The sequence below is a fragment of the Microtus oregoni genome, unplaced genomic scaffold (assembly GCF_018167655.1).
Source record: "Microtus oregoni isolate MIOR12 unplaced genomic scaffold, Mior012 000015F_ref0000493, whole genome shotgun sequence".
Taxonomy (NCBI): domain Eukaryota; kingdom Metazoa; phylum Chordata; class Mammalia; order Rodentia; family Cricetidae; genus Microtus; species Microtus oregoni.
Genome location: NW_024543074.1, coordinates 14,637,234 through 14,659,241, shown reverse-complemented (window position 1 = coordinate 14,659,241; position 22,008 = coordinate 14,637,234). Strand labels below are relative to the sequence as shown.

At 42.4% G+C, this 22,008-nt stretch overlaps 1 protein-coding gene across 11 annotated transcripts in view; it reads left to right on the top strand.

Annotated features, from left to right (window-relative positions):
- Synrg (synergin gamma) overlaps positions 1–22,008 on the top strand; it is a 72,790-nt gene that overhangs the window by 7,127 nt on the left and 43,655 nt on the right. For 4 of the 11 annotated variants that reach the window (XM_041664280.1, XM_041664277.1, XM_041664279.1 and 1 more), the window contains exons 3-11: positions 3,269–3,390; positions 7,730–7,860; positions 10,166–10,271; positions 10,984–11,095; positions 13,986–14,288; positions 15,587–15,820; positions 16,710–16,787; positions 18,568–18,764; positions 19,678–19,926. In XM_041664280.1, coding sequence (XP_041520214.1) covers positions 3,269–3,390; positions 7,730–7,860; positions 10,166–10,271; positions 10,984–11,095; positions 13,986–14,288; positions 15,587–15,820; positions 16,710–16,787; positions 18,568–18,764; positions 19,678–19,926 — 1,532 coding nt within the window. The remainder of the gene's footprint in view (positions 1–3,268; positions 3,391–7,729; positions 7,861–10,165; positions 10,272–10,983; positions 11,096–13,985; positions 14,289–15,586; positions 15,821–16,709; positions 16,788–18,567; positions 18,765–19,677; positions 19,927–22,008) is intronic. The other 7 variants (XM_041664287.1, XM_041664286.1, XM_041664283.1 and 4 more) reach the window with 3 other exon arrangements.

The following is a 22,008-nucleotide window of genomic DNA, read 5'->3' as shown; positions in this document are numbered from 1 at the left end:
TTGGAGCCCATGAAGCTCAGAATTGTCAGATTCCGGTGGTCGTGTGCCACCAAGTGGGGTGCTGGGAATAGAATCCAGGTCCTCTATCAAGAGCAGCAAGTGCTCTTAATTGCTGAGCCATCCCCTCCAGTCCCTGACATCTGGAATTGTTTTAGAGGGGTGTTTTGTTGTTGTTTTAGTGATTAAAAAAACAACAACAACAAAACCTCGTATAGTGTATGTTTGTGTGAGAGCCACAGTGAGTGCGGGGTGAGGCTGGAGGATAGCTTGTGGGAGTCGGTTCTCTCCCTCTACCATGAAGGTTCCTGGAATTGAACTTAGACTGTCAGGTTTGGGCAAGCATCTTTACCCACTGAGCCACCTCACCAGCTCTTGTTTTCTTTGGAGACAGCATTTCACGTGGCCCAGGCTGGACTGGAACTCGTTGTGTAGTTGAGGATAACCTTGAACTCCTGATCCTCCTGCCTCCGTTTCCCATGGGCTGAGGTCACAGTCATGTACCACCTAGTTTGGCATGAGGGGTTTTAAAGGTATTTTAGAGTGGACTTTTGATCATTTGAAGACTTGAAGCACAGATGATTTCTAAAAATTATACAAGGAAACAACAGCAGTATTGTCCACAACGTCTTGTGTGCTTGATCAAGAGACAAGGAGAGAAAACTTAATTTTCACTTTGTTTACTTTTATCCTTCAATGTTATACCAATACCCAAATCAGCCATTCAAAACTGAAATGATCATTAGGCCCTGAAGATAAGAGGGAAAGCTGTGACTGCATTGAGGTTACCCAGGACACTGCTCGGTCATTGCCTTCAGTGTCCTTTGAGATTCCCTTTTTCAGTTGCCTATGATGCTCAGCTCCTGCCCTTCCTTCGGGTCCTTGGGTACGTGGCACAGAAGAACAACCATTGCATTTTCTTGAAATTGTCCCCCATTACTATGCTTTCTTTCTTGCCCCATCTCTTACTATCACCTGACTTATAGGGCTTTGTTTTTGTTTTTATTATCTGTTGTCTCCAATTACAGCATGATCTCCATAGCAGGAAGCTCTGGTTTTATTCATTGCTGTGTTCTTAGGATGATGCCTCCCATAGACCCTCGAGAATCAGGACAAACTAAATGAGCAGTATAACTCTGCTAGCTCTCACCCTGCAAGTGCAGACATGCTTCTGACACTAGGCAGTAAGAAATACAGAATGCAAAACAAACAAGACAGATACGGTGCACTGTTCTTTTCCTTTGCTGCTTAGTATACGTTTATTTTTTGAAATAGCATCTGACTACGTATTTTGGCCTCTGAATGTGCAATCCTCCTGCCCTAACCTACCCAGTGCTGGACTACAGGTAGTGTCCACCTTGACAGTTCTGTCCTTCTTTAAGTTAAATATTAGTTTTTCATTGTTGTTGTTTGTTTTTAAAGAAAGAAGAAAAAAGTGGGTGAGGCATGATGGCACATACTCTTAATCCCAGCCTCAGCCTATCTATCCAGGGAGACTGTCTCAAAACAACCCAGAAAGCAAAGCTTCTCGGCATTTGCATTGTCCGCATTTAAGAGCCACACAATCACGTGTTTACATGGTTCCTGTGGTGTTAAGTAAGCTAGTGATTTTGTATTGGGCTGCAATTATGACTATCCTCAGATCAGCTGCATGCAGCGCACAGGTTGGACATGCCTGCTAGAGTCAATGAGATTGCAGGGTACAGTAAAATCAAAGTTGGAGTGTAGTTTGTGCTCAAGCTGAGTTCGTATTCACTGTCATGCTCAAGGCATGTGGAACTGCTTCTTGTGTATGGTAGACATTTGCTGATTACTAAACCCCAAAGACTGTACATTTGTTCCTCTCTGCTCTTGGGAATGTTTCACTGGGGAAGCCTAGGAGATGCTAGTGTACATAGTACTTTCCTATGTCACATATGCTTCCCATATGCTGTTTTGAGTAAATGATCATGTAAGGAAAGGGAAGAAGAATAGCATTTCTTTGACGTAATAAACACTAAATGGTTTTGCAGTTGAGAAGTGAAGTTGCAGAACAAAGTTAAGAAAAACCAGGAGTGCTGCAGTGCCAGCACTCAAGAAGATTTAGAAGCCAGTCTGGCTATACAGTGAGTTCTAGAGAGAGTCCCAGAGAAAGACATAGAGACATTCAGACAGAGCGGAGTGAGCACTCAAGGTACTCAAGTGGGTAGTATGTAGCCCACTCATTTGACTTCCAGAGCTCATGGTCTTCAGTGTTATTTTTCACTGTTATATAACCGATGACCCCAAAACTTGGCAAAATCACCATTTTGTTATTTTGCAACATGCCTATGAGTCAGGAATCTCAGAGCGGCTTTGCTGGGTGGCTCAGAGCATCCTGTGAGCTGCAGTACATCCGTCAGGCAGAACTGCAGTCATCTGAAAGTTTGAGGAGCTGGAAAGATCTGCTTCCAAGGTGGCTGCCTCTCTGGAGGGGCCAGCTCTCCACATGGACTCCCCAAAGGACAGCTTGAGTGTTCCTATAGTGCAGCAGTGGCTCCCCAGAAAACAAGAAGGAAACTAGGGACTAGCCTTGGAGCCAAGGTGCAGGGGCACACCTGTGATTACAGCCTTTGGAGATGGAGGCTGGAGGATCAGGCTAGCCCTTCAGTCATACCAGATCTGTCCCAAAGGAACGAGGCTGAGCAGTTAGTTACATGTTGTCATCACTACAGAATTCTATTGAGTAATATGAGCTCAATATGGGAAGAAATGATACAAGCTTATGAATACCAGAGGGCAGGAATCACTGGGGCTCGTGGTGAAGACTGAGTACCATATTTAGGCCAAGTCACTCATTTCATATCCACATTCAGGTTCTGCAGAACTTGTATTTATTACTTTCACTTAAGACAGACCCTCTAATACAGTTCCCCATGTTGTGGTGACCGAACCATAAAATTATTTTCGTTGTTACTTCATAACTGTAATTTTGTTACTGTTATGACTCATAATGTAAATATTTGTGTTTTCTGTTGGTCTTAGGTAACCCCTGTAAAAGGGTAGTTCCAGCTCCCCAAAGGGGTCATAACTGGCAGGTTGAGAGCTACTGACTTAACAGATGAAATTCTATAGCTTGCCCAAGATCACATAGCTAAAGAGATGATGGAATTCTTAGTTAGGCCTGTCTCATCAGGACCTTGTGTATTTCCATTGTACTGTGCAGCTTTTCAATTAGCAAGTCTCTGGGTGATGTGGTTTCAAGGAAATAAACCATAGGTCATGACCTTAATAAAACCTTGGTATTTTACAGCAGGCCTGATGCCAATGCAGCAGCAAGGATTTCCTATGGTCTCTGTCATGCAGCCCAATATGCAAGGCATGATGGGAATGAATTACAGCTCTCAAATGTCCCAAGGACCCATTGCAATGCAGGTACTGGCTTCTTGGTTGTGTATAAAGTTCTTGTTTGTTGTTGGGCATCTGCTTGTCAAGAGCTTGGTTATGTTTATAAATGTTTACATTTTAATGGAGTTTTGTCTATCTATCTATCTATCTAGTTTTCAAGACAGGGTCTCTGTAGTAATATGAGCGGCGGGGCTGCGTCCCCAGCATCCCGGCTGCCTGCTCAGCTAGCTTATGCCCCGAAATAATTACACAGACACTGTATTCTTTTAAACACTGCTTGGCCCATTCTCTTCTAGGCTAATTCTCACATATTAATTTAGCCCATTTCTAATCATCTGTATGTAGCACCCCAAGGTGCGCTTACCGGGGAGATTCTAGCCTATGTCCATCCTGGGTCGGAGCTTCATGGCGTATGTCTGCCCAGGAGCAGGGCATGGCGTCTCTCTGAGGTGTCTGCTTCCGAGAGGAGAGCTGTCGAGCCTCTGAGCTCACTTCCTCTTCCTCCCAGCGTTCTGTTCTGTTTACTCCACCTACCTATGTCCTAACCAATAAAATGGGCCAAGGCAGTTCCTTTATTAGCCAATGACCTTCCTCCATCAGGTCTCTATGTAGCCCTGACTGTCCTATGACTCTGTAGACCAGGCTGGCCTCAAACTCACAGAGATCCACCTGCCTCTGCCTCCCGAGTGCTGGGATTAAAGGCGTGCACCACCACTGCCCAGCATTATAGAGTTTTATTATATTTGGGTTCAGGGAATCCACTTTGCCTTAGCCTCCCAAGTAGGTGAAATTGTGGGTGTATGCCACAGTGCAGTTCAAACTCAAAGACTCACACATGCAGGTGACTGTCTCAGTTACTTTTCTATTGCTGTGATAAAACACCATGATGAAGGCAACTTATAAAAGAATTAGTTAGGGGCTTACAGCTTCAGAGGGGGAGTCCATGGCCATTGTGGTGGGAAGCAGACAGCAGGAGGCCATTTTCATTCAAACTACCATGGTAACCACTCAGAATAAATATTAGTTATTGGAATTAGTAGAATAGACAATGGAGCTATGTGTTCTTTCTTTCTGGAACTATATTTTTATGATTTAAGAAATAAAAGCTGAAGTGGAAAAATCTTGGTAGGGAACTCAGAATTATAAAAAGTGACACCGTAGATTTAAGCAATTTCAGAACTGAAAAATATACTAACCAAAAGAAGAATTCTATGGGTGGTTTTACAGAAGATTAGAAATGACTGAAGAAAGAATCAGTGAGCTGGCTGCATGGGGGTGGCGCACGCCTTTAATCCCAGCACTCAAGAGGCAGAGGCAAGTGGATCTCAGTTAGTTCAAGGCCAGCCTGGTCTACAAAGTGAGTTCCAGGACAACCAGGGTTATTATACAGAGAAACCCTTTCTCAAAAAACCAAAAACTAAGAATAAGAAAAAAAAAAAAAAAAGAACCAGTGAGCCGGAGAGGTCAGTAGAAGCTCGTTAGAATGAAGACAAAATAAGAAGAGGACGTGTGAGAGGAGCCGGGGAGCTGGCTTAGCGAGGAAAGTGCTTGATGGCAAGAAGGAGGCTCATTTAAATGTCTGGTGGGCATGGTGCCCTGCATAAAAATCTAGGCGTAGACAGTGTTGGCAGAGGATCCCCAGAGCAAGCAGCAAACTAGATGTATCAGTGAGCACTGGGTTTGAATGAGAGACCATGCCTCAGTAAATAGGCAGAAGAGCAATTGAGGAGTGTTCTGGGCATCCACCTGGGGCATTCCCATGCAAGCCCACACAGGTATAAGAATGCGCATGTGCAAAATGGAGAAAGAGATGTGTGAGTTTGATGATCCAAGAGAAGGCCTAAGACACATTTAGCTGGAGTCCTAGAAAGAAAGGAAAGTAAAATAAAAGAGAAGTAAGAGCTGTGACAGCTTCTGAGTTGCTGACGATACTGATGAATAGAACTAGAAAGCTTACTGAATACACATATGGATTATATTCAGTGTCTACTGATGTGCACAGGTTGCTCTAAGACTTAGTGTCTGCAGTAGCAGTAGACAATAGCTCAGCATTCAGTGTGGTGTCAGCTGGGTGGTTCTGGTTTGGAGTCTTTGGTGAGGGTAGGATGCTGGTGAAGTTAAGGCGTCTACCTCCAAGGGTCCCATCACAAGCTGGCACTGGTACCATCTGTTAGCCTCTGCTCCTAGATGGGCCTCTAAATTCACATGACCTTCTACAGAGCAAGTGATTGAGGGAACTACAGAAGCTCCAGTGCCTTGTATGGCCTAGCCACATGCAGTCATGTCTCTAGTAAAGGAACTGTTGTGGGACTATGGGCAGGGGCACAGACACCGACAGTAAGAATAAGTAAGTAGAAATCTCACATCTAGTCACATCATAATAAAAAAAGAAGACCAGATCAGGAAATTGATAATTAAGGGTCACCAAAATGGCTCAGTAGATAAAGGTGCTTGCTGCTGAAGCCTGATGACCTGAGTTTGACCCTTAGAGTTCATATAAAGATGAAAAGAGAGAACTAACTCCACAGAGTTAGCCTCCAACCTCCCGTAAACATCGTGGTACATGCATGGATGCGCGCACGCACACACACACAGGTTGGGGATAATAAAATAAAGTTAAAGAAGAAATTGACAAGAGAATTGAGAATACTGTAAGGCCAGCTTAATGTTGATCTTTGGGATCCTAGCGAACAGGAAGAGAAGTGAGAGGAGAGAGGCCTTGGGGAAGGTGGCGGGTAGTAGGAGTGATGAGATTAATAGAATTGGGTGGTACTAAGAAGAAAGTGACTGGTGTAGATGAGCTGAAAGGGTGGGAGGGGGAAGCCATGCTTAAAATAAAACAGTTTAGGGCGGGCCGCTGACTTTTGCTGGTGGGCTAATGATGGGACAGTAGAGTGGGAAGGAGGACTGGGAGCCTGGGTATGGTTGCCGTGCTGAGGTGAGGAGGTCAAAGACCAGAGACTTGGAAGGCACAGCACTGAGCGAGTCATCCGTGGAACTGTTGACTTTACCTACAAATTAAAGGTTGGCCTGTGGAAGGGGAGGGGGAAAGAGGAGGAAGGGGGAGAGGAGGGAGCCTGGGGTTTAGCATCCTGAGTTTCACCTGAACAACAAAGCTAGACCCCAGGCTCAATAAAGAAACAGACCAGAGGAAGTTAGGGTTGGTAGACCATGTGGACAGGAGCAGTGGTGAATGGCGAGTATGTTACCAAAACCAAGAAACTGTATTCAGGTGTTTTTAGAGAAGAGGAAATGTTTTAAAGGAACAAGTCCTCCCCACTTCCAAGACAGTAGAAGTGGTGGTCTCCAGTGGGCTTCAAGAGCATCCATGGGGGCTGGAGAGATGGCTCAGAGGTTAAGAGCACTGCCTGCTCTTCCAAGGGTCCTGAGTTCAATTCCCAGCAACCACATGGTGGCTCACAACCATCTGTGATGAGGTCTGGTGCCCTCTTCTGGCCTGCAGGCTTACAAGCAGACAGAATACTGTATAAATAATAAATAAATAAATATTAAAAAAAAAAAAGAGCATCCATGGTTCAGATGGGAGCTATCAGGAGAAACTTCTACTCAGGGAAAATTGCTGTTATTGTTACTCTATGTTTAATGTTAGAGTTTGTGAGGAGGTATTGTGCTGAGGGATTCTTATTTCTGCATGCTTGAGCTAAGTTTATATTATTGTATTGGTATACCATTTACTATTGATTAGATCTATATTATTTTTTGTAAAAGTTTAGGTTATTACAACTTGATATGAATATCAAAATAGTTATCTTTTGTTAGGTTTTATTTATTTTGTGTGTATGAATGTTTGCTTGCCCTTATATATATGTACCATGTGTGTGCCTGGAGCCAGCCACAGTGAAGAGTCCATCCATCCCCTAGAACTGGAGTTACAGGTGGTTCGAGATACCATGTGGTTGTTGGGAATCAAACCCCAGTCCTCTGTAAGAGCAACAAGTGGTCTTAACTTCTGAGCCATCTCTCTACCTCCAAATTTTTATTGTCTTATAAATACTGGGAATCAAGTTCAATTTTACATGTGAAATGACTGCCATATGGCAGGGTCTTCACTGATGCTGGGAAAACAAAGATACATACATATGTTATGACACCTTTCCTCAAAGCATGTGGCCTATTGAGCACAGTGGCGTGTAACCCTGTGCTACCATGAAGCCTGAAGGAGTTTAGACCAGTGGTGTCCTCTGACACTAGCAGAAATATTCAGCTTATGTTTTTTTTTAATCTTCCACTAGAATATATCGTATATCTTACTGGTAAACCTATTGTACAATAATTTTGCAAGATTTTTAATAATTAAAAAGAAAACTCATATATTATTTAATCTGTTGCCTGTTGTTTCTTCTAGGCAGGAATACCGATGGGACCAATGCCAGCAACAGGCATGCCTTTCCTGGGGCAGCCACCATTCCTGGGCATGCGTCCTCCAGGCCCACAGTACACCCCAGACATGCAGAAGCAGTTTGCTGAAGAGCAACAGTAAGGACTCCCAGGATCCAGGGAGAATTGGGTTACCCAGCTGCAGCTGTTCTGTAGATTATCAAATGCTCTGTAGTTTGAAGCTGAAAGAGATACATTGTCTTTTTTTTTTTCCTAAGATTTATTTATTTATTATGTATACAACATTCTGCCTCCGTGTATGCCCACACACCGGAAGAGGGCGCCAGATCTCATTACAGATGGTTGTGAGCCACCATATGGTTGCTGGGAATTGAACTCAGGACCTCTGGAAGAGCAGCCAGTGCTCTTAACCACTGAGCCATCTCTCCAGCCCCGAGATACATTGTCTTTAGCACACTTTAAAAACGAGTTTGTTTGTTGTTTGATTTTGAGACCCGACCCTTTAAATACTCTTGTAAGAAGTTTAGAGCCAACTATGTGGTCTGGCACTTACCTGTAAGCCTGCCTCTTGGGAGGCTGGGTAGGAGAAGTGTGAGTTTAAGACTGGAGGCCAATAAAACAAGAGTCTATCTCAGACAAAACAAAACAAAAGCACAGAATAAAGAGGGATCTGAAATGAAGTGGTTTTCAGCACAGGTTACAAAGTTACCAACAAACTTGGTTGTCTGGCAGGTCCTTGCTCCTAAGAGCATGGCTCTTGTTCCTGGAGATTCTGCCTTCTTTCCCCATGAAATTCCATGTTTGTTTGATTGGTTTTTGTCTTTTTTGTTATTTTGATATCTGGAATCAGAGTAATGAAAAAGGCCCAGGGTAGTCTTAATTTTCAGTCTTGGTACCCAGGCCTCCTAAACGCTGCGATTATAGGTTTTTGCTTCTACACCCAACTTCCTCAATTGGTTGTTGTTGCTGCTGCTGTTTGATGGTACAGCATTAGCTGCTAGGCAAGTGATGTACCACAGAGCTACCTTCAGCCTGCGTTTCATTTTCTTATATGCAGAACAAAGTGTGCTTTTATGTTTATCTGTCTCCCTGGTATTCGCTACTGCTCAGTGCACCAAGATTGTTTCCTCTACTGATGAAAGTCGAGGGGTGAAGAAGGGTTCATGTTCTCTGCCAATTAAAAAAATTAAAAGCAGGAAGGAAATAAATACTGAAGATCTGTGGAGTCCCAACAGAGCCATCGTATTGTACCTTGGGAGTCGGGGTCCCCTCTTAGGGCTCTTTGTCTCATTGATGATGCAATTTGAGAATGAACACAAAGGGAATTTTGAGGACAAAGAACAGATTTAGACAGAAGCTAATGGACAGTTTATTAGAGTTTGAAAGGAAAAAACTCCAGCGCAGCAAGCGGTAACTCTCCCAGGTGCCTGAAGGGGGAGGGTGGAAAAGGTAAGATGGGGAGGTCAGCCACATGGTGACAGGCAACCACATGGTGACAGCAGCCACATGGCAGGGCAAAGGGGCCTTAGGAACGGCAGAGTAAGGAAGCCCAAAGCATTAGAAGTTTAAGAGCACACTTAGCCTCTGGCCAATATCCAGAAGAAAAAAAGAACAGAAAGAAGAAAAAGAAATAATTACACTTTTTGGAGTCAGGTTTCAGAAAGGTAGACCCCTCACAGGAACTGCCCCAGTGGGAGGGGGTTCTAGAAAGGAAAGGTGTATGTTATCTTTTTAAATTGATAATTTGAAAAATATTTTAAAATCAAATATAATTACACTACCCCCTTCTCTTTTTTCCCTTGAACTCCTTCCATATATCCCTCCCCTTGCGCGCTCTCTCTCTCTCTCTCTCTCTCTCTCTCTCTCTCTCTCAAATTTGTGGCCTCTCAAGTACAACCTACTTAGCCCATATAATTTTACTTATATGAATATAATTTCAGGGCTGACCATTTGGTTTTGGATAACCAACTGAGGAGTTCTTTCCTAAGGTGAACCTGGGGTGGTTTCCTAGCCAAGTCCTTTGCCTTGCCAGGTTGGGTTAATCCTTAAGGGAGGAGACAGGGCATGTTTCCACCTAGAGGGGGATTTCTCTCTTTACACTCGAAGCTATCTCAATTGTAGCATGATGTCTGGCAAGCATAGATCCCAGGTTTCATACTCAGTACCCACCACTGGAAAAAAAAAAAGAATACTTTCTTTGCCTTGCAAATTAGGTAAGAAATAAAAACATACATGTAAATTAAGTGAATCATTCTGTAGGTTTATTTAAAATATTTTAGAGCTAGTATACAGGAGAAACAGCTTGTCATAAGAGAATTACATATAATCAAGAGTGAAGATTATAATTCTAGAAATGCAAGTTGGTATTGCTGAAGCTGATAATAAAATCTGAATGTAGCCATTACTACTTGACTGAATGTTGATGTGATTGTTTTTTCTTTAGAAAACGATTTGAACAGCAACAAAAACTCTTAGAGGAAGAAAGGAAAAGACGTCAGTTTGAAGAGCAAAAACAGAAACTCAGACTTTTGAGTAGTGTGAAACCCAAGGTGATGTGTGCACCCACCCCCACACCCTCCAGCACACATGTGTGCCCTGTGCATGCCTCCTCTCACTCAGGCAGCAGCCCAAGCTGAGGCTGCAGTGGATTTTCTTTGTATCATGGTTTACCTAAGTCCTAAAGGGAAGGGCTTTCTTTTTCTATACAGATCGATGTGCTTCTGTTGGGGAAAACAGGTATCAGCCACTGTCTTCTCAACTCCTTCTCTCTCTCTCTCTCTCTCTCTCTCTCTCTCTCTTTTCAGTCATCATGACAATGTCTCTTTTTCTTGGGAAGCATTGATCATAGATGGGAGAGTAGGAAATGTATTTGTCAGGTTTCTCATAGAACATTTAGTATATTATAGCCCTGTTCCATAATATTTGAGAATGAACCTTTTAAAGTTTTTATATTCTGTAGAATGTCTTTTTATGCCCTTATTTTATATACTTGTTGGTGTCTTTCTGACATGAAAAATTATCAGAAGTATGTAGTAAGAATCTTGGAACTAAAGCCTTCCTGTATCCTTGTACTTGAGAGTCAAAAGTAGGAGGATGACCATGAGTTTGAAGCCAGTCTGGGCTACACAGTGAACTCTAAAACCTCGTCTCAAAAACAAACAAGGCAAAAAGGATATCAGAAATAGGTCTGTGTGTGTTAGTTTGGGAGGGGAAGATGTGGGAGATAAGGGAAGAACTAAACACAGGCTTCCTGTCTTGCAGAGCGGAGAGAAGAACAGAGACCACGCTTTGGAAGCCATAAAAGGGAACTTAGATGGATTTTCCAGAGATGCTAAGATGCACCCCACTCCAGTATCACACCCCAAGAAACCAGGTAGTTTTCATTGTAAGAAACACGAAAATATTCTTTCCTTGGAAGTTGGTTGATCATCTCTCCATGTTCCATTGGCCTCTGTGTGCCTTCAAGCTAAATTCAGATTTGAACATTTTAAAATGTAAGGGATCTGACCCAGTTAACAGCTAAGCTGGAGGTTCAAATCCTTAGTCCTCTGCTTAGACATCACTTTAATAACTTCCCAGGAAATTTGTACAGCAAATATACTGACGTCTTTTGTACCAGCATGATGGTGCACACCTTTAATCCCAGCATTCGTGAGGTAGAAGTAGGAGGATCTCTGAATCTGAGGCCAGCCTGGTCTGCTGGGAGAGATCCTGACCAAAAAAAGAAAGAAAGAAAAAAGAAAGTCTGTGGACTCAAAGAAATGTAGTGAATTTACCAATCTATCTTCATTATTATGAAATGTGTTCTCTTGTGAGCTAGGTCAAATTTCATTGTTTATGTGACAAGATTTAGAAATTCTCAAAACACCCATTAAAAATAGTCATGGCTACACTATCCCTCAGGGAAGTTCATTTTCTTCAGTAAACTTCTTTGTAGTTTTGTTTTTTTTTTTTTTTTTTTGGTTTTTTCGAGACAGGGTTTCTCTGTAGCTTTGGAGCCTGTCCTGGTACTCGCTCTTGTAGACCAGGCTGGTCTCAAACTCACATAGATCCACCTGCCTCTGCCTCCCAAGTGCTGGGATTAAAGGCGTGTGCCACCACCGCCCGGCTTGCAGTTTTTAATCATGAGGTAATCAAATTAAATTGCCTTTTAGAGAAAGAAGCAGGGTAAAGAGATTTTTGTTATCATTTTGAACACTTAGCAGTTGAAATTGTCAACAAAATGTTTTCTTGTCTCTTTGAAATTAAATATTTTGACATTTTGTTATCAGCTCCTTTTAATAATATACCATTAATAAACCATTTTCATAAATCATTCTTTAAATCAAAAGGTACTAACTATATTTTGCTAGAAAATATTATATCAATAAATTTTATTTTAAATCCTTGTATTTAGTATCTCTTATAAGTTAATATCAGGAGAAAACAATATTGATGCTGTTATCAATTCTTTTTTTAAGTATTTATTTTTATTTATGTGTGTGTGTTGGTACCCACCAAGGCCCTCAGATCCCCTGACCTGGAGTTACAGGATGTTGTGAAACTGATATGGGTGCCAGGAACTGCACTCGGGTCCTCTGGAAGAGTGATAAGTGCTTTGAAACACTGAGCCATCTCTTCAGCCTGTTACGAATTCTTGATTTTCTGACTCAGCTTTGACTCTGTCCTGTTAATTTTACTGATTAGATTATGTGCCTTGATTCCTATTACCAAAATCAAGTCCAAATTAAAGTATACACTAAAATTGAGAGGAGAATAGATACTATCAACCATTTTGAGATAAGGAGAAGTATATCTAAAACTGAAAATTGTCAGCCATACAAGCTAGTGATGAAGTGATCTGATGGGGGAGAGTCTTCTGGCTTGTGTTAATTTCATTGGTTAAATAAAGAGAAAAGAGACTGCCTTGGCCCTTTAATAAAACAGAAAATTAGGTAGGCGGAATAAACAGAACAGAATGCTGGGAGAAAGAAGCCAAGTGAGGGAGTCGCCATGATTCTCCTACTCCAGACAGACGCAGGTTAAGATCTTCACTGGTAAGCCACCTCGTGGGCTACACAGATTATTAGAAATGGGCTAGATCAATATGTAAGAGCTAGCCAATAAGAGGCTGGAACTAATGGGCCAAGCAGTGTTTAAAAGAATACAATTTCCGTTTAATTATTTCGGGGCATAAGCCAGCCATGTGGGCAGCCGGGTGGCAGGAACGTAGCCCGCCCCTCCTATTTCAACAGTGATCCAGGCAGTGTGGTGGTACATCCCTAAAATCTTAACACCCAGAGGCTAACATAAGGGAGTTGTGAGTTTGAGGTTAGCCTAGAGTGCATACGTAGCAAGTTCTAGGCCAACTTAAGCTATATAACTGAGCCTGTTGGCATACAAACATTAAAAGTTAAGACTAAAACTGTACCTGGCACCAAACTTAGAAAAACTAGATACCGGGCGGTGGTGGCGCACGCCTTTAATCCCAGCACTTGGGAGGCAGAGGCAGGCGGATCTCTGTGAGTTCGAGGCAAGCCTGGTCTACAAGAGCTAGTTCCAGGACAGGAACCAAAAACTACGGGGAAACCCTGTCTCGAAAAATCAAAAAAAAAAAAAAAAACAAAAAAACTAGAGAGCAGTGGCCATTGTTAGGTCTGACATTGTGTTCACACCAAGTTCCCTTGTCAGCACAGATCTGTGGGCAGCAGTTAGCAGCAAGGGAGACATGTTAAGTAATCAATTGTGTTGTTCAGATGTTGTTCATATTTATATATTTGTTTGATTGTTTAGTAAGATTGTCTAGGCCAATAAACCTATGCCTTTAAACCCAGCACTTGGGAAGCAGAAGCAGGCAGATCTCCGTGAATTTGAGGCTAGCCTGGTCTACAGAGAGAGTTCCAGGACAGCCAGGACTTAGTTGAGAGACTCTGTCTCATAAAACAAACAAATAGACATACAAAAGAAATATTATCAGACAGACCTCTTGGATTTCAGAAGTAATTATCACTTTGATACATATTTAGTATTACCCAATAAAATGAAAGACGAAAATATGAGTTAATTTTGTCTGTTTTTTCGCCAAGTATAAAATAGCTCTAGAACTTATTTTTAGAACAAAATAGACATCAACGTGTTCCATGAGCACTGTGGTTCCATTTGACTGTTTCTTACTCCCTTCCACTGTTCCCATTTCAGTATGTTCTGAAGGTTGTGTTACATCTGGATTTCTTTCTCTTTGGTTTTCATTCCTGTATGTTTCATTGCCATTTTCCATTTTGCAGATTGTCCCACATCATCTCATTCTACCAAAACTGTCTCCCCATCACCTGCCTTTCTTGACGAAGACGAATTCAGTGACTTTATGCAGGGGCCTGTTGAGGTGTCTGCTTGTGGGCCCTCTCCCATGGCCCGGCCCTTTCAGTCTTTCCTTCCCACCACCCCACTCGGCCAGGTGCACACACAGAAGGCTGGAGCACAGCCTCTCCCTCCAGGTCAGGTTCCAGTGTCTTTTGCCTTACATGGTGGCCCTGGGCAAATCCCTTGTTTCTCTACTGCTTCAGCTTCACCCAGTGTGCAGAAAGCAGGTAACTCCAGTGTTATTATCCGAGTGTTAAGATATTCTAGGATGATTTATTTCTCTTACATATGTAGAATTATACAGTGCTGTTGGCAAAGAAATGCATATATATAATATATATATATATATATATGAGTTATGAGAATGATCAACAGCCACCAATGCAAGGCTAGATTAAGTTTTTACATCTTCATTTGCCAGAAAATGAAGGTTTCATTTGAAACCTTTTGCTGCTGTGTTAGAAACAGGTGAAACCAGCACAAAACGTTAACAGCAAACTGACCTCCTAAAATTATGCTTTTGTTTGGGGGAAAAAAATCACTGATATCATGTTATAGTAATGCCCTAGGGAGAACTCGGTTAAAACGTAATTGTTCAGGACCAATGAGATGGCTCATTAGGTAAAGTACTTGCTACCAAGTCTGATGACCTGCATTTATCCCCAGAGCTCACACTCTGGAAGGAGAGAAGGGACTCCCAGAGGTGTCTGCTCACTTTCATACACGCACCAACATACACACACAAAGCAATAAATGTAAAGTAATTCTTCTCAAGTGTGATCTCTCTAGCCAGCTATGATATACACATCTGTAATCCATTCCGTGAGATATAGAGGCAGAAAAATCAGGAGTTCAAGGTCATTTGCTATATAGTTCAAGGCGGTCTGGGCTATATGAGATCTTGTTTCAGAGAGAGAGAGAGAGAGAGAGAGAGAGAGAGAGAGAGAGAGAAAGGAAATGAGAAATAGACTCCATCTAATATGGACATGGTGACCCATGTCTGTAATCCCAGCACCTGGCAGATAGAGGCTGCAGGACCTGCTCAGGCTTGAGGCCAGCCTGCTACAGTGACATGTTTTGTCCTTGGACAAGTCTTTACACATTTCTTTATTTCCATTTTTTTCATTTGTGAAATTATGGGGTAGGCACAGTCTATGTCGAGACAGAGTGTGCTGGGAAAGGTCTTGGGAGACCTGGACTTAATCTATAAGATTGTCATTTGACAGATGTGGAAACAGGCCAGACAGGGGTCTCCCACTAGTCATCAGACACAGACTTGCCCAGTGCACATTCCCAATTCGTGATTCTACCTACTCTGGCATGCAATCCCTGAGAACTAGAGTAGGGTAATTATTTTAAGTCTCCCAAAACATCTGAAGCCTCTCAAACCCTACATTAATGGGTAACAATTGAATTATTATGAAATTTCATCTCTGTGGGAGTTCTTCCCTGAGGGTGGAAGGGATGATGAGAAGATTGGAATATGAAAGTAATATACAAGTAACCCTTCATGCTGTTTGTTTAGGCCCTTCCTTGGAAGAGAAGCTCCTAGTATCTTGTGATATAAGTACATCTGGGCAGGAACAAATTAAATTAAACACTCCTGAAGTTGGGCACAAAGCCGTAGTCCCAGGTTCCAGTAAGAGCGGTCCCGGTTTAATGGCCCGTAATGGGGGTGCTGTAGATGGATGTGTAAGTGGTCCCACCACTGCAGAGGCAGAAAAGACTTCAGACCAAAACCTGTCCAGTGGAGAGAGTGGTGAGCTCCTGCTACGTTCTGCACAAATTTTGTTTAACCAACTGCTGCTCCGCTGCTAACACTTTCAGCGTTAATCTTAAAATGGATACTGCTTGATTGTGCTAATTCAAATTTTGCTTACGAAATATTTATGCAATCTTTTCTCCAATTAACCCCTAAGATTTTGCTCTAAATTCTTTGAGTGCACTGAATTACTTCTTTTCAAATGGTTTTGATAACCCTGTTCATAATCAGGGCCTCCTGGTCTAAATTCCCTCTCGTTCTACAACAGCTCCCTTTGATTCCTCTTGCACTTTCTGGTTTTCCATAAAAAAACAGAAAGTTTAGCTGTAACTGGAAAAGTCACCAATGAGAATGCAATTTTTCTCTTTGAACTAAACTGTATGTGCAGCTGCCGGAAAGATCCAGATTTGCACACTCAAGGCCCTGGGTTTGAGCCCACAGCACGGGAGAACGACAAGCAGGTCTTCGGGCTGCAGTCGGATGCTCACTCAGCACCTACATGGCCCTGGATCCTGTTCCCAAAACACAAAAGCTAAATCCAGATTTTAACTGTGGAGATGAATCGGAATGTGGGCAGCCCTGGAGACAGACCCCAGGAGGATATTTTACACGTGGAATTTTAAGCCACTGTCTATTGTGTTTTTCCCTTAACCCATCAAACACATTAAATGGTGCATGCCTCCTGTGACTCAGATTATTGATTTGGTGCCTGTATTCTCTCTTTATATTTTAATACATAGACACTATTACCAGTTGTTGGAAACCAAGCACTTTTATTATATTGGTGACTTTTTTCTAGTGACTCCAACCAGCGCTCCTCTTTGTAAAAAGGAGTGGCCTTTCTCTTCTCCAGAGCATATGTGCATTAACCATCCTTCCCTTCTAGGTGTGGGTGTGTTTCCCTCTCAGGATCCTGCCCAGCCCAGGATGCCTCCTTGGATTTACAATGAGAGTCTGGTTCCAGGTAAAGTAAAGCTTCCCTGCCCAGCATTCCCCTCTGGATATTTTACTTTAAATATTATAGAAGTATTTCTAAATATTTACTGTCATGGTTATAAAATATGCAGAAGGAATTGTTACAGTTTTTTTTTTCTGCAGGAGGATAGAAAACTAAATAAAACCTCATGTTCAAGACTGTTTTATAGGCAGGGCATGGTGATGCATGCCTTTACTCTCAGCGCTTAGGCAGAGGCAGGTAGCTGTCTATGAGTTCCAGGACAGCCAGGGCTACACAGTGAGACCTTGTCTTAAAAAAAAAAAAAAAAAAAAAAGACTAGGGGCTGGAGAGATGGCTCAGAGGTTAAAAGCATTGCCTGCTCTTCCAAAGGTCCTGAGTTCAATTCCCAGCAACCACATGGTGGCTCACAACCATCTGTAATGAGGTCTGGTGCCCTCTTCTGGCTTTCAGGCATACATGCATAGAGAATATTGTATACATAATAAATAAATATTAAAAAAATAATATGTATCTCTGTTGTGTATGCATATTTTTTTAAAAAGACTACTTTATTGAGAGTAACAAGATGGCTCTTGAGACAAAGGCCAAGCAATTAGAGTTACTGTGTTTTAAATGATATTATCAGATATTTATTTCAAAGATTATTAATAACCTATCATGAATCACAGTATTGGGGCTGAAGAGATGACTTAGTGGTTAAGAGTATAGCTGCTCTTCCAGAAGACTTGGGTTCAAATCCCAGCACCCACATAATGATTCACAACTACATTCCAGTTCCAGAGCATCAGACACCCTCTTATGGCTTTTGTGGTCACAAGGTACACATGTAGTGCACAGATCTACATGTAGGCAAAACACCCATACACATAAAAGTTGAAAAATGTCTTTTTTAAAAAATCACACTAATATGTTTAATACTTTCTCAATTCATAAGGATTGAGTATTTTAAATACTTTTTCTGATTGTTCTATAAAACTATATGAAATGCAAGATTGAGTATCATCATTTTCTACATTGGAAAGTGGTTTCTTTTTTATGTGTAGTATCAATGCTGAGCTGAGGAAATGATAAGATGGATTGTGTGGTAGTCGTTGGTGGGTAGCAGACGATGGTACAGAGATCAATAGGCGCGGAAACAACGGTCCTTCCAGCAGCAGGTGCCAAGGTTAGCAAGTCACAGCTGCTTGGTTTGCTGCTCGGCGCCTTGCAAGCTGGAGGTAATGTCCACTAGCTATCAGTGCTCAAGGTTGGTACAGACAAAAGTTGTTCTACCCTTGAGTAAATCAACCTCGATGTAAGATCTCTACAGAAGAATTTATTTCTTGGAGAAATTAGTAATGTCTTCTTTTTATTGTAATCATACAACCACAAATCAAAGGCTTGATGACCTCTCAAACCATGGGAGACTCTATCTACCCATTTTGAATCTCTCCCCTTTCCTCTCTTCAAATCTACAGAAACTAGATCTTAGATTTTAGTTCTGTCCATTTCTGATAGTTTATCTTCTCCCTCATTCTTCATACACAAGCATGCATCCCCTTTCCTAGTCAAGTCTGTGGAGGTCAGAGGACAATTTGAGGGGGTCAGTCCTCTCCTTCCACCTTACGGGTCCCAAGGATTGAACTCAGGTCATCAGCCTTGGCAGCAGGTGCCTTTCCTCACTGAGCCAGATCCCAGCTAAATTAAAGCAGTTAACTTAAGGTCATTCTTTTGTACCTACAATGGCAGCAACAAGTCATTTTCCTGCAATGTGTTTGTATTTGTCATCTGCTCTTTCTCTTAACAGATGCTTATAAGAAAATTTTAGAGACGACAATGACTCCAACTGGAATAGATACTGCTAAACTTTATCCCATTCTGATGTCATCTGGACTTCCCAGGGAAACACTCGGGCAGATATGGGCCTTAGCCAATCGGACTACACCCGGCAAACTTACTAAGGAAGAGCTTTATACTGTTCTCGCCATGGTAGCAGTAACACAGGTAGACTTCGCATCCTACGTTAGAACAAGTGTGTTACTACAAGTTGAAAGAGCGTGAGCCCCCTTTTCACTACCACCTTGTAGGGAGATCTCTTTGTCCATTAAAATGTAGATCATTTGTGATAAGATGTTTCAAAAATGTACTGTCCATATAATGCACATCTTAGCAAGTTATCCTTTTGTTTGAAAGTAATTGATGACGTCAGTTTCTGCCCTTGTTTAGAATTTCTTAAAGTATACTTAGCCTGGTAACAACTTCTGTTTTATTTTGGAATTAGTTTAAGTTACTTGATTTTAGCATAATGGCCAAACTTACCAGACAGAATATGTCACAGTTGATGTGTGCTGGCCATGTCTAAGTATTAGCATTGGATTTTTTGTTTGTGTGTTTGTTTTTGTTTTTCAAGACAGGGTCAAGTGCTGGGATAAAAGGCGTGCACCACCACCACCAGCTAGCAGCGGATTTTTAAGTGAGGAAAGTTCGGGTGAAATAAACAGGTCCACATTTATGTTTGCTGTGTGAAAGGATGGCTGTGTATAACTGCATTTTTAGAAGTACAAGTCAGGCCGGGCAGTGGTGGCACACGCCTTTAATCCCAGCACTCGGGAGGCAGAGGCAGGTGGATCTCAGTGAGTTCGAGGCCAGCCTGGTCTATCAAGTGAGTTCCAGGACAGCCCCCGAAGCTACAGAGAGCCTGTCTCGAAAAACAAAACAAACAACAACAAGAAGAAAGTCTAGGGCAGTAGCGGGTCCTGCTGCACTGCCCCTTTCACTCTTCTCCTGGTGTCAGGTTCGTGTACTTGAGGAATCAGAGTGAAGCAACAGGAGAGCCATGTGTAGGTCTCTCGTGCACAGACCATGAGTATGATCTGCAGTCAACTAAAATGTTTTCATTTCCTGCTGTTCCCTGTAGAGGGGTGTTCCTGCCATGAGCCCTGATGCTTTGAACCAGTTCCCAGCAGCTCCCATTCCTACCTTAAGCGGCTTTCCTATGGCTCTGCCTGCCCCAGTGAGCCAGCCGACTGCGATGCCCTCTGTCCCTGCAGGCTCCATGCCCCTCAGCCTTGGACAGCCCATCATGGGCATTAACCTTGTTGGACCAGTGGGTGGAGCTGCAGCACCAGCTTCCAGTGGCTTCATGCCAGCCTACCCCTCAAACCAGGTAAGTGGAGAAGCTATGTGTCTGCCAGATCATTCCTAGAAGTACCTGTAGGCAGCTTTCCTTCCAGAGGCTCAGTTGCTGGGCTAGAGTGGGCACGTGATGTGAAAATTAAGCAGTGTGCAACAGAGGTGTGGTTCATCAATGACCTCTCACCTAGGATGCTCAGGAATCTAAATTTGACCCCGGCTCTGCAAGAAATAAAATCATTTTTAAGTATTAAGATAGTACAAAATTTGTTTATTTTTGTTTGTTTTAAATTATTTTTAAATACACAAAATATTTATTTGTTGAGAATTAAGATATTTGCTACAATGGAAAGCAGTTACGAAAGATGTGATACCAACCTCTGACCTTCTGTACATTCATGCACATGCATGTGTGTGAGTGTACACACACATACAGAGAGAAAGAGGGAGATTTAAGGCCAGATGTGGTAGTTGTATGCCTTTGATTTCAGCTCTCAGGAGGCAGAGGCAGTAGATCTATCTATGTGTCTGAGGTCATCCTAGTTTACATAGAGAGTTCCAGGCCAGCCAGAACTGCATGGTGTCTTAGTTAGGGTTTCTATTGCTACGATGAAACACCATGACCAAAAGCAAGTTGGGGGAAAAAAGGGGTTTATATGGCTTACATTTCCATATTGCTGTTCCTTATTGAAAGAAGCCAGGACAGGAACTCAAATAGGGCATGACCCTGGAGGCAGGAACTGATGCAGAAGCCATGGAGGGGTGCTGCTTACTGGCTTGCTCAGCCTATTTTCTTATAGAACCCAGGACCGACAACCCAGGGAGGGCATCACCCATCATGGATTGGGCTCTCCCCCATTGATTACTAATTGAGAAAATGCCTTATGGCTGGATCTCATGGAGGCATTTCCTCAACTGAGGCTCCTTCCTCTCTGATGACTCCAGCTTGTTTTTAATGTGAAAATATTTAATGTCAATGGTCAGTGAACATGGAGGAAAGAGTGTCTAACCCTACACCCTGCAGGTAGGTCTGTTGGCACAATTGTTTGAAAACATGCCCATGTCTTCAGAGATGGTAACTGATGTTAGCAGAGATGGACAGAATGTCAGCAGTAACACTGCTTGTTAGAATAGAATGTACTGCTCATCATGAAGAAAATGCTCAGTGGATTTCCGTTTCTCCATACAGTCGATGACAATCATTAAAATTAACAAAATAGATGTGCATTTATGGCATAGAAGGATGAGCCTGTTGTGTAATTACATTTTTAAAGTACCGAACAGTGTAGTGTGAGCTTATTCCATAAGGCAAATGGGCCATAAACAGTCTGCTGCTGCTCTGGTGTTAGCCTAGGAGCCAGTGTTTGCTTTATGCATGTATATGACTGTCATGAGGGACTCATGTGTGTCTGTTCACAAACATTTCTGTCGGCAACCCGACAAATGTAATCCAAGTACTTTAAAAATATTTAGAGATTAGCTATTTAGGCCAGTCTCTTTACATTTGTGCTAGAGAAGACCTTAAAATACGAAACAAAATTCTTGCCTTAAGCACTTTCGTTGTTATATCTCAATTATGTTCTTGCCTGGAGCTATATCTCAGTGGTAGAGCGCTTGCCTCATGCACACAAGATCCCGCGTTTGCCTCCAGCACAGTGCATGTGCGCACACACATGCACCCCATTATGAAATTAGGCAGTTGTAACTAAATTGAGCAATTAAATGATAGTCTTTGAGATTGCTGCTTAGAGAAGAGTTATTTGTTTTGACAATCTCATGTTCCTTTCTGTGCTGGCTAGTCTTATGTCAATGTGACATAAACTAGATTAATCTGAAATGTCCTAATTGGGAAAATGCTTCTGTAAGATCTAGCTACAGGTCATTTTCATAATTAGTGGTTGATGAGGGAGGGCTCAGCCCATTGTGGGTGGTGCCATCCCTGGCCCGGTGATCCTGGGTTCTATAAGACAGCAGACTGAGCAAACCATAATGAGCAAACCAGTAAGCAGCACCCATTCCATTGTCTCTGCATCAGCTCTTGCTTTCAGGTTCCTGCCCTCTTTGAAAGTGGGGTTTTTTTTTTTTTTTCAAGACAGGGTTTCTCTGTGTAACAGTC